The sequence below is a fragment of the Hyperolius riggenbachi genome, chromosome 1, assembly GCF_040937935.1.
Source record: "Hyperolius riggenbachi isolate aHypRig1 chromosome 1, aHypRig1.pri, whole genome shotgun sequence".
In the NCBI taxonomy this organism is placed as follows: Eukaryota; Metazoa; Chordata; class Amphibia; order Anura; family Hyperoliidae; genus Hyperolius; species Hyperolius riggenbachi.
Genome location: NC_090646.1, coordinates 164,894,620 through 164,907,273, shown reverse-complemented (window position 1 = coordinate 164,907,273; position 12,654 = coordinate 164,894,620). Strand labels below are relative to the sequence as shown.

General features: G+C 50.2%; 1 protein-coding gene across 6 annotated transcripts in view; it reads right to left on the bottom strand.

Moving 5' to 3' along the window:
- Positions 1–12,654, bottom strand: part of LOC137569165 (probable ATP-dependent RNA helicase DDX60) — a 248,003-nt gene that overhangs the window by 65,130 nt on the left and 170,219 nt on the right. For all 6 annotated transcript variants that reach the window (XM_068278820.1, XM_068278816.1, XM_068278821.1 and 3 more), the window contains one exon: positions 5,147–5,276. In XM_068278820.1, coding sequence (XP_068134921.1) covers positions 5,147–5,276 — 130 coding nt within the window. The remainder of the gene's footprint in view (positions 1–5,146; positions 5,277–12,654) is intronic.

The window sequence follows — 12,654 nt, the reverse complement described above, 5'->3', positions numbered from 1 at the left end:
AGTGACAGTGCCCCCCAGTTCAGGTAGTGACAGTGCCCCCCAGTTCAGGTAGTGAAAGGAGCCCCCCAGTTCAGGTAGGGACAGGAGCCCCCCAGTTCAGGTAGTGACAGAAGCCCCCCAGTAGTGACAGGAGCCCCCCAGTTCAGGTAGTGACAGGAGCCCCCCAGTTCAGGTAGTGACAGGAGCCCCCCAGTTCAGGTAGCGCCAGGAGCCCCCCAGTTCAGGTAGCGCCAGGAGCCCCCCAGTTCAGGTAGCGCCAGGAGCCCCCCAGTTCAGGTAGCGCCAGGAGCCCCCCAGTTCAGGTAGTGAAAGGAGCCCCCCAGTTCAGGCAGTGACAGGAGCCCCCAGTTCAGGCAGGGACAGGAGCCCCCCAGTTTAGGTAGCGACAGGAGCCCCCCAGTTCAGGTAGTGACAGGAGCCCCCCAGTTCAGGTGGTGACAGGGTCCCCCAGTTAAGGTAACGCTAGGAGCCTCCCAGTTTAGGTAGTGACAGGGCCCCCCCAGTTTAGGTAGTGACAGGAGCCTCCCAGTTTAGGTAGTGACAGTGCCCCCCAGTTCAGGTAGTGACAGGGACCCCCAGTTCAGGTAGTGACAGGTGCCCCCCAGTATAGATAGCCAGATCTATAGGTGTCCCCGAGAGAGAAAAGGGAACGTGTGGACAGCGATGGAAAAGGGGGGGGGGAGGGGGAGTCTCCCCCCCCTTCTCTCACCTTTGGGGCTCCCCCTCTCTCTCGCTCCCCCCTTTAGAATTAAGTGATGCGGGCGGCAGCGGCGGGACACTTATGCTATTAGCAGGCGCCACGCGAGTTACTCTCTCTCTCTGTGAGCCGATGCGCCGGTCTAGTCCAGACAGCGCAGTCGCAGCGGCTCACAGAGAGAGAGTCACTCGCGCGCGCTAATAGCGTAAGTGTCCTGCCGCTGCCGCCCGCATAACTTAATTCTAAAGGGGGGAGCGAGAGAGAGGGGGAGCCCCAAAGGTGAGAGAAGGGGGGGGGAGACTTCCCCCCCCCTTCTTCACCTCTGTCCACACGCTCCCTTTTCTCTCTCCGCTGCCACCCCAGGGTGGGTGGCCGGCCACTTACGGGTTCAGGTGGCTGGAGGGGGGCAGCAGCTGGCCAGGGGACACATGCCCCATTTTGCCAGATGTGCAGGCGCCCATGCTGGTGTTTAGACCTCAGACTCTGTTGCTACAAGAAGAAGAAGTTTTCCCTTAAAAATTAAAAATTAGCTGAAGAAGAATACATCTACATCAGGAATTCTTTATTTCGCCAAGCATGACTAGGTCATGCCCGGAATTGGTTTTGGCACAGTACATATAGCTCAAGAAGAGACAACGTTAGGTAGCATAGAGCAGCAGAACAGAGTTAACACTACACTTAAAGGGGCACTATGACGAAAAATTGTAAAATTTAAAATATGTGCAAACATAGACAAATAAGAAGTATGTTTCTTCCAGAGTAAAATGAGCCATAAATTACTTTTCTCCTATGTTGCTGTCACTTACAGTAAGTAGTAGAACTCTGACAGAAGTGACAGGTTTTGGACTAGCCCATCTCTTCATAGGGGACTCTCAGCAAGGCTTTTATTCTTTATAAAGATATTCCCTAAAAAAGTATTTAAACAATGATGCTGGCCAGCTTCCCTGCTTGTTACACAGTTTGTTTGGCAGTTGGACGGAGCAACTGTCATTCACTAAGTGCTTTTGAAAATAAATAAATCCCTGAGAATCCCCCATGAAGACATGCATTAGTCCAAAACCTGTCACTTCTGTCAGATTTCTACTACCTACTGTAAGTGACAGCAACATAGGAGAAAAGTAATTTATGGCTCATTTTATTCTGGAAAAATGTACTTCTTATTTGTATATGTTTGCACATATTTTACATTTTACAAATTTTTGCCATTGTGCCCCTTTAAATACACAGAGGACAAGGAATTACATTTGCAATATATCACACTTAACATTTGCGTTACACTACATTAGCAGCAATTTTGCATCACCCATGACAGTACTGAAAAAGTCCTGGAATGGCCTATTATCAATTAGTTTTTGAGTCAATTTGATTTCTGTGCTGATGGGAGTATGTGGAGGGAATTAAGGAGGCTGACGGCCGAGGGAAAGAAAGAGTTACTGTGTCTGGCAGTCCTTGTGGAGATGGCCCGAAGTCTCCGTCCTAATGGGAGCTGGCAGAAGTAGCGATGGCCCGGGTGAGTAGCATCGTTAGCGATCCTCAGCGCCCTCGATCTCAGCCTTCTCCTGTGTAGGAGGTCGAGTGAGGGGAGAGGTCTTCCAATGACCCTCTCCGCTGCCCTGATGGCCCTCTGAAGTGCGAGCCTGTCGCTGGCGGTGGCGCCGGTGTACCAGACCAGGATGGAAGAGCAGACGATCGATTCAATGGTGGCGGAGTAGAAGCTGATCAGAATCTCTGGTGCCATGCCGAACTTCCTTAGCTGACGAAGGAAGTAGAGTCTCTGCTGGGCTTTCCTTTGGATGGCAGTGATGTTAGGTCTCCAGTTAAGGTCACTGGAGATGGTAGTGCCCAGGACGAGACCGACGATGGTGGTGTGGTCGGCAAACTTGATGACCTTGACTGAGTCTGCCTTGGATCTGCAATGGTTTGTGTAGAGGGAGAACAGCAGTGGAGACAAGACGCAGCCTTGAGGGGCACCTGTGTTCGTGGTTATGGTTTGTGAGTACCGTAGATGTCACCCAGCCTAACAGTTTGAGTCCTGTTGGTGAGAAAGTCTTTGATCCAGAGGCGTAGGCTTGGGTGAACACCAAGTGTGGCTAGTTCTTCTTGTAGGATGCGTGGACAAATAGAGTTAAATGCCGAGCTAAAGTCCAGGAGTAGCACTCTGGCATACATGTCTGGTCTGTCAAGGTGGTCATAAATGGACTCCAGGCAGATGTTTATAGCGTCATCAGTGGACCTGTTTACCCTATACGCAAACTGATGGGGGTCTAGTAGGGGCAAGTTGGAGATCTTGAGGTTGGATAGGACCACTTGCTCTAGAGTTTTCATTATGATGGACGTAAGGGCTACCGGCCTGTAGTTGTTCAGGTCAGAGACTCCCTGTTTCTTAGGGACAGGTATGATGGTCGACCTCTTGAAGCATTCGGGGACTATTCCTTCACTTAGTGATTTGGCAAAGATGGCAGAGAGGATGGGAGTGAGTTGCCTGGAGCAGGTTTTCAGGCAGGCTGGAGACACGCCGTCTGGACCCGGGGCTTTTCTGGTGTTTAACCTTGACAGGAGTAGCAGGACATCAGCTTCGCTCACCTCTAGAGAAGGAGCTTGGCTTGTGATCTTCACCTCGAGGCGAGGGGGGGCAGTAGGGTTGGGCAGTTCCAGATGTACCCTTGGTTCTTCCTGCCTCTCAAACCTGCAGTAGAACTTGCCGAGTTTTTCGGCTAGCCCCGGACTGGGAGGAGTATGTTGGGGAGGGACTTGTAGTTGGTGGCAGCCCTAAGCCCCTTCCACACAGCTCGAGTGTCGTTTGAGTGCAGGTTTTGTTCCATCCTCCCAGCATAGTCCCTTTTTTGCAACTCTCAGTTCTTGATTTAGGTCGATATTCGCCTTTTTGTAGTTCTCCATGTTGCCGATCTTGTGTGCAATTTCCTTCCACCTTCGCAGCTGCCGTAGCTTGTTAGTGAACCACGGCTTGTTGTTCGGGTAGACCTTATAAAGAATTTGGTTGGTACGCAAGAGTCTTCACAGAAGCTGATGTACGACGCAACATTGTCTGCCCACTCGTCTATGTTTGGTGCGCCCAGGGACTCCCAGTCGGTGCAGTCAAAACAGGCTTGGAGTTGGAGCTTGGCCTCATCTGACCATACTTTGGTAGATTTAAGAGTCGGTTTAGCAGATTCTAGTCAGAGGAGCCAAGAGCTGCCTCTGGGACTGCCTTGTAAGCATCCTTCAGTGCTGTGTAACAATGGTCGAGAGTGTTCACGCCCCCGGTGGGGCACTCCACGTGCTGGTGGTAACGTGGCATCTCCTGGCGAAGATTGGCCTTGTTGAAATCGCCCATAACAATGAATAGTGAGTCCGGGAGGGACGTCTCCCACTGTGCGATGGTCTCGCTGAGGGCCAATAAGGCACCTTTGACATCAGCGTCAGGAGGAATGTACACACTGACAAGAACATAGGAGGTAAACTCACGTGGCGAGTATGACGGCCTGCAGTTGATGAGTATGAGTTCGAGGTCAGGGGAGAACTTCCTGATTAGTACTGACGTGTTGGCGCACCATGAAAAGCTCATATAGAAGCAGATAGCACCACCTCTCCTCTTCCCGGAGAGGACAGGGTCCCAGTCTGCACGGGTGAGGCTGTAACCTGGGAGATGTAGGGAGCTCTCAGGGATGTCCTCGTGCAGCCAAGTTTCCGTGAAGCAGAGGACTGGCGTCATCCTGCTAAGGTCCTTCCCAGTGTTCTCCCCAGAATTTGTTTCCAGCCGAGTGGCATGAAATAGTAGCCGGGTGGCATGAAAAAGTAGCCGGGTGGGGCGAGATGAAAATGCAGGGCAACTCTGCTTACAGCATAGGAGGAGGTGAGGAGCTGAGCTGATGACAGCCGGGTGGTCACCAAATCTAGCTGGGTGGAGCACCCGGCTAAAAGAGCCTGGGGAGAACACTGCCTTCCTGTCGCAGAGGAGGCACAGTTTGTCCAGCTTGTTGGGGCGCACATTCGCCAGGAGGACTGAGGGGATAGCTGATCGTAGGCCCTTCCTCTTAAGTCTCTCGCGGGCGCCCGCCCGACAGCCTCTCCACCTCTGGCCTCCACGAGGGCCAAGGGCCGGATCCAGGACCAGTCGGATGTGGTTCCAGACCAGGTTGGACAGAAGCCTGGTTACTGGGGGCGAGGGGCCACGTGGTTCCCACTGTAGGAGCTGCTCCCTGGTGTAGGTTGTGTGTGTGGCATGGATTGGTGTGGGTGGACCCCGGTCCCTGGTGAGAGGGCGAGAGGTGGGGCGCCCGCGGGGGTAGTGAGGCATGGCATTGCCTGAGCAATGCAGAGTTCAGTAGGGGGCAAGCTGGTCAGACGCAGCACATAAAGAATTACACAACACAAATACTTTCAATAAGTAATATGATAATGGCAAGGCATTCTAAACTGTAATATCCCAAATTACGCAGGTTGTCTCACCTGCTTGTCCACAGCCTTTTCATCAGCAAAAGTACAGTCTGGTGGTATTTCATTAAGCTTCTCAATCTTCTGCATTAAACTTTCATAGTTTGCTTTTGTGCTAACTAGAGACTCTAGTTTCCTGGAATTTCTGTTGAACAGAGGCATAAAAAAAAATGTTTAAATAAAATATTTTTTATTTTTTTTACATTTTAGTAGAGGGCTTATTGGTCCTTTTTTTTTACCCCTTACACACTCTGGGGCCCATATGCAATTCATTTTTTTCTCCTGAGTTTTCTCTTAGATAATATTTTTCATAACTTGTCATAAAATGCATTTTAAACCAAAAGCAAGCAATAACGCACTCAAAGTAAAGTTGATAGTACTTTTTCACTAACTTTTGGGTACCTTTTCAATTATAAAATGCTGAAAAGTTAGTTTAAAGAGAAGATTAAAATTATCTCATAGGAGATAACTCAGATGAAAAAGTTAATTGCATATGGGCCTGGATGTTTTAAGTACTATCCCATAGAGCCACATTAATCCATGCCTTGCACTGATGAAGACCAACCTGTCCAAAACAGTCTTTATGTATGTCAGATTAGTGCAGCCCTGCATTCCAGCGGTTGTGGAGGTGTGTTTAGCTTTCAGAAACAACAAAAGGATGATTTACATATTCAGCAGTGATACTGTAACAATTGGTGTAGCAACACAGACGTCTGGTTATTGTGTGATCTGCAGTATCACCAATAATCCAGACACTATACCTGATTATGTGGTGATCTGCAGAATCACCAATAATACAAGTATAGCTAACAGATAACAGGAGTGTATAGTGCTTAGTGAAACTGGATAACTGATAGTTTAACTAGACCTCACCAGAGGAGCTGGTGGGTACTATCAGTAGAACCTCACCAGTGACAAGGGCTCACTGGTGAGTGGAGTGGTCAGACAGGCTAGGTTCGGTAACAGACAGGCAGGTACAGTACAAATTCGGCAGTCAAGAGGGTAGAGGAAATTCAGGCAGAGTCAGCAACAGAATCAGATGGGCAGAAGTACAGAATCGATAAGCAAGAGCAAAGTCAGAAGTGAGCCAGAGTCGTACACAGAATATCAAGTAATAACAATATATAACAATCCTAGTGTTGTGTGAAATCCCCGGTTTCCTCCCGGATCAAAGCACACCGGATACTGACTAAGGTCTGAGCGCTAATACTAAGTATTCACGACAGCAGACAGTTTGGAAGTGAACACCGATGGCTTAAGAAGCAGAGGAGACCCTATAGCCGCGCCCACTCCCATCAACCAATCAGAAGCGCCGCGAGTCTCCCCTGACGTCTGCCGACCGGTAGGTCAGCTGACGCGCCTCCTCCCAGCATAAAGGTCCAGTCTATGCGTGCGTGATACAGCAACGCTATGAGCCACTGACAAGCCTGTTCACGGCGTGCTAGACGCCGGAGGAACGGGCGAACTGCCCGACAAGGCAACTGAAGCAGCTGCGGAGGCACTCTGACTGCCCGCAGCTGCATCTCCAGAGACCATTACAGATGCACTGCAGGACACTTCAGATGCATACTGAATAATTGCAATACCTTCTGTTTTTAAAAGGCAAATTACGGCTTTGCTACCCATAAATAGGCATTTGTAATATTCAATGTCTAAGTCTACCTGAAGTTAATTCCACACAAAAAAAGGTTAGATACTTACTAATTCTACTTACTGTAGAGGCAAGCCTTTGGATAATCCAGAAGCTTCCCTCATCCCCCTTGAGCTCACAACAATTCCAGAGCTTGTCGATTAGGTTCACATGGTTGTGCTCCCATCCATGTACAAGCATGCACAGCACAGGTGCAAGGAGGCCAACTCCTGCACACAGTGGCGTAGCTACAAACCTCTGGGCCCCGATGCGGAATCTGGACGTGGGCCCCCCCCACGGCAACAACAGCCCCCCTCCCCCGGCAACACCCGACGCACACACATATCCAAATCCCTATAGCCAGCTATAGGTCCCCCCAGTATAGGTAGCCAGGCATAGGTAAGCCAGTATAGTTGCCCCCGGTATAGGTTAGCCAGGTAGGTGCCTCCAGCATAAGTAGCCAGTATAGTTGCCCCCAGTATAGGTTAGATAGGCAGGCGCCGCCGGTATAGGTTAGATAGATAGGTGCCCCCAGTACAGGTTAGCTAGGTGGGTGCCTCTAATATAGGTAGCCAGAATAGTTGTCCCCAGCATAGGTTAGATAGGTAGGTGCCCCCAGTATAGGTTAGTTAGGTAGGTGCCTCCAATATAGGTAGCCAGTATAGTTGCCACCTGTATAGGCTAGCTAGGTGCCCCGAATACAGGTTAGACAAGTAAGTGCCCCCAGGTTAGATAGGTAGGTGCCCCCCAGTATAGGTTAGATTAGGTAGCTGCCCCCCAGTATAGGTTAGATGAGGTAGGTGCCCCCCAGTATAGGTTAGGTAGCTGCCCCCCAGGATAGATTAGGTAGCTTTCCCCCAGGATAGGTTAGATTAGGTAGCTGCCCCCAGGATAGGTTAGAGTAGGTAGCTGCCCCCCAGGATAGGTTAGAGTAGGTAGCTGCCCCCCAGGATAGGTTAGATTAGGTAGCTGCCCCCCAGGATAGGTTAGATTAGGTAGCTGCCCCCCCCCCCCCAGATAGGTTAGGTAGGTAGCTGCCCCCCCAGGATAGGTTAGGTAGGTAGCTGCCCCCCCAGGATAGGTTAGGTAGGTAGCTGCCCCCCAGGACAGGTTAGGTAGGTAGCTGCCCCCCCAGGATAGGTTAGGTAGGTAGCTGCCCCCCAGGATAGATTAGGTAGCTGCCCCCCAGGATAGGTTAGATTAGGTAGCTGCCCCCCCAGGATAGGTAGGTAGCTGCCCCCCAGGATTAGGTAGGTAGGTAGGTAGGTCCCCCCCCCCCATAATGAAGGGGGGAGCCGCAGCTGCGGGGAGAGCAGCCCGACCTCTCCCTCCCTTCCTCTCCCCGGGCCCCCCCCCCTTCAAATGCAGAGTGCGTGGCGCACGGAAGCGCTGTAGGCAGAACTCACCTCCGTCCCTGCGCCGCTGGTCTCCTCCCGCTCTGTATAGATGTTGTTACACACTGCTTCCTGTTTAGCCGGAAGCAGTGTGTAACATCTATACAGCGAGAGGAGATCAGCGGTGCTTGGAATGCAGGGACGGAGGTGAGTTTCAGCCTACAGCGCTACCGTGCGCGTCACTCTGCATCTGAAGGGGGGGCCCGGGGAGAGGAAGGGAGGGAGAGGTCGGGCTGCCCTCCCCGCGGCTGCGGCTCCCCCCCCCCCCCCTCCCAATAGCGCGCACGGCGCACGGGCCGCACTCAGTCCTGGCCACACTACAAAAAGACATGGGCCCCCCCGGGCCCCTCCCCCGCCTCTTCAGGAGCCGGGCCCAGTCGCGCATGCGACCGCTGCGACCTCTATTGCTACGCCCCTGCCTGCACAGTAGAACGGAGTCTCTTGTGCATGGCTTTTTTCTTTGTGTACAACTGGCTCTATACATTGACAGGAGCATGGCCAAAAAGGAGAATAGACTCCCATGACCACTGGTGGGCTCAAGATTGGAGGAGACTCTGAAGTATCCAGAGGCATCAGTGTACTGCGGTATCTTTTTAATTTTTTTTTAAAGTCACAGATTTGCTTTAACAAAAAATAAAAAACAACTTGTGAAATTGGAAACAAGAAAATTCCTAATCTAATTCTTTAGTTGATAAAAGTCACTGGCCGCCAAATTTAGCAGTTAATAGCAAAGCCCCGTACATGCTAGAAGCACCAATCTTACAGGGTATGTTAAGCAGGCCAGTGGGAACAAGAGGAACAACATTTTTTCAAAAGGACCTTATAGTGACAAATAGTGTATTAACACGTATATAAATGTATTTTTTTTTATATATGTTCAGTGTGGAAAATATATAAAACAAAAATGATGTGGGGTCCCCCTTCCCGACCCTCTTTAACTCCTTGTCCCGCCTGCAGGCTGGGATGGCCAGAATGCGGAGCACCGGCCGAATGGGGCTTTGCACCCACAGCTATACCAGACCGAATGGTCCATGATATGGAGGGGGCTCTAGAGGAGAGGGGTGGCCAAGCCTCCTCCTCTACCCTGGAGCCCTCGTTCAATCCATGGACAAGGGGCTCTTTCCCACCTCCGGTTCACCAGGAGGAGGTGGGGGCGACAATGCCCTGGGGGGGGAGGGTTTCATGCTGGCATCTGGAAATCCCCTTCAACCTCCTAGAGACCGCCTAACGCCAATGGGCGTGGCCACGGCAGCAGCCCCAGGACCGCCTAAAGCAGATTGGCGTCAAGTCCTGGGGCTGCAGTTTCCCAGGGAGCGGCCGTGCTCATGCGCAATCGTTCCCTGCCACTTCACGGAATGGAGTTCCGTGATTAGCCTGCTAGCCGCCGATCGCGGCTAGCAGGCTATTTGTAAACGAAAGGAGGAAATAAATCCCCTTTGTTTACATCCGTACAGCGCTGCGGTCCCCGGCAGCGCTGTACGAGAACGGCGATCCCCGGCCTCTGATTGGCTGGGAAGCGCCGTCCTCTCATAGGCTGATGCCTATGAGAGGCGGAACAAGATGGATCGCCGTTCTGTTCCAAATCAGATGACGGAGGGGAGGGAGGAAGGAGAGGGAGGAGGGAGGGAGAGAGAGCCTCATAGGCTTGAGCAAATAAAAATAAAAATAAATAAAAAAAATAAAGTGCCGCAGCGATCGGACACCTCCGGCGGCACGTTAGGGACAAAAAAAGGAGGTGAGTCCAATCACTGGGCTCCCAAGCTGGGCTGTGCAGGAGTCTGAAAAGCCTGCACAGCTCAGTACTGCAAAAAAAAAATGGCCTGGTCTTTAGGGGGGTTAGCACTGTGGGCGTCAAGTAGGGGACCTCCAGATGGCAGCCATCCCCTCAGGAGAATAGCGTATAGGGGTGCATTTCCTGAAAGAGTTAAATGAAATAAAAACTTAACGGCGAATAAAGCACTTTATTATTCTTAAAGAGAACCCGAGGCAGAATTATTAAATCTTAATAGGACCCAGAAGCATGTCATGTGCACAATAACATGCCTCTGTGTCCTATCGCTGCTGCTAGTCCCCCCATGGCTCTGCTGTCCCCCCTGAAATTATCGCCAGGCTAGCGATAATCTGCTTGTCGCTAGCCGTTCTGTTTACCTGAGGCTCCCGGCGCCACTCCCTGACTCTGCTAACTTCTTCCAATCGGAAGCCAAGCCACAACCCAGGAAGTACTCCTGGATCGCAGCTTGGCTTCCCATTGGAGGAAGCTAGAAAAGGTGGGGAGCGGCAGGGGGAGCCTGTAATGGAGGCGACAATGCATAGGAGGGACAGCAGAGCCATGGAGGGACTAGCAGCGGTGATAGAAGGACACAGAGGCATGTTATTGTGCACATGACATGCCTCTGGGTCGTATTAAGATTTAAAAATTCTGCCTCGGGCTCTCTTTAATTAACCAGTAATACTTACCTGTATGTTTAAAAAAAAAAAGTTCCCAAGCCAATATCCTCAGAAAAGTCCCACACCAATATCCTCTATCTTGCAACCTTAACCACTTGACGCCCATACGCTTACACCCCCCTAAAGACCAGGCTATTTTTTACAATACAGAGCTGTGCAGCTTGGTCAGGGTGCTGCACAGCCCTGCAACTCACTATGCAGACAAACTTTACCTCTGATCGCTGCTGCTATCTTTGTTTTTATTAGAAAGGGGAGGCTCTTCCCTCCCTCCTTCCTCGCTCTGACTACCACCCCCCTGTGCCAGCCAAATCGCCATAGGTAGGCGATCGGCACTTATCCCCGCCTCTCATAGGCATCAGCCTATGAGAGGGCTCCCGCTGCAAGTAAATCCGGGGGACAGCCGTGTGTCAGCCGTACAGCGCTGCAGGAGATCACAGCTCTGTACTTAGGTAAACAAAGGGGAATTACTTCCCCTTTCGGCAGAAAACAGCCTGCTAGCCGCGATCGCGGCTAGCAGGCGGATCACGGAGACCCCCTCCGTGAAACAGCAGGGAACGATCACGCATGCGCGCACGCATTCCCTGCCAAACTGCAGCTCCAGGACTTGACGCCAATTGGCGTTAGGTGGTCCTGGGGCTGCCGCCGCGGTAGTTAATTGAAGATCTCCGCTGCTCCGTGCACCCGCCGCCACACACCACCGCTCTCGCCGCACAGCTATAGTTATACTAAATATAGCTAGAGCAAAAAGCATCTTTAAATTTTGGCTCCAAGGCTCCCCATTGGTCTAATAACAGACCAACAGGGATCCTCCTGACCCCCACTGGTCTGTTAATAAACCAATAGGGAGCCTGGGAGCCAAAATTTAAAGATGCTTTTGGCTGTAGCTATACTTAGTATAGCTAGAGCCCCTCTCCTGAGTGGCTTCCACTCTCTCCCCGCCCACCGCACCTATAGCACCCACCCCCACCATCACCTGGGAGCATTTGGGAATGTAAAATTTGATGTTCACTACTAATTATCAACGCTACTGTCAGAAAAACATTAAATTAAGACTGCTAAGGCTGGGTCCACATTATGACAGGTTTGTAGGTTTGTGCTGTGGACAGTGACAGCACTTACACTGTCACCATCCATGGAACAGAGCCCCTATTCACATCTGTCCATTGCATCAGATATGCTATGGGAAGAAAGAAAACATTAAAGATATATTGTTAAGCTGCAAATGTTACAATTATTTGAGGTATACTTTAAAGGACACCTGAACTGAGAGGGATATGGAAGCTGCCATCTTTATTTCCTTTTAAACAATAACAGTTGCCTGGCATCATGTTGATCTCTTTGACTGCAGTAGTGCCTAAATCACAAACATGAAAGAAGTATGTGGCTAATCAGACTTTCAGTCAGAAACATTTGATCTGCATTCTTGTACAAAGTCTATGACTAATAGTATTAGAGGCAGAGTATCAGCAGGACAACCAGCCAACTGGTATTTTTTAAAAGGAATACATAAGGCAGACTCCAGTTCATCCCTCTCAGTTCAAGTGTCCTTTAAAAGAGCAAATCAAGTGATATATAGTAGAATGTGGTTAATCAATCAGGATACCCGCTTCTACGTATATTAACCTGATTTCAGCATCAGAAACAATTCCTATATCTATATATTGCTGTATATTGGTATTTAACCTGCCCTCCCAGTGATGTTTAGCCTAGGCTGTTAATGATGCAAAAATTCTTCTCCCGTTGCACTCTGGGAGACTAGGTGTTATTTCTGCTGGCTTTGGAACACGTGGTAAACAAACATTACATAGTGATGCACCTGCCAGCAGAAATGACGTCGCCACCTGTCATTCAATTCAGAATCAAGGCGAGCAAAAATGTTTCAATGGGCAAACACTGACTATATCGTGTATAAAATTATATCTAAAAAAGAAGCAATTTTATTTGTTACATTATATTCAAAAAGTTCCTCTTAAAGTAAAGTTTGCTTAAATTGTACTGCTTGTCTATTATATATGTTGAATAGAAAAACCGTGCTGAAGACCTGTATATTT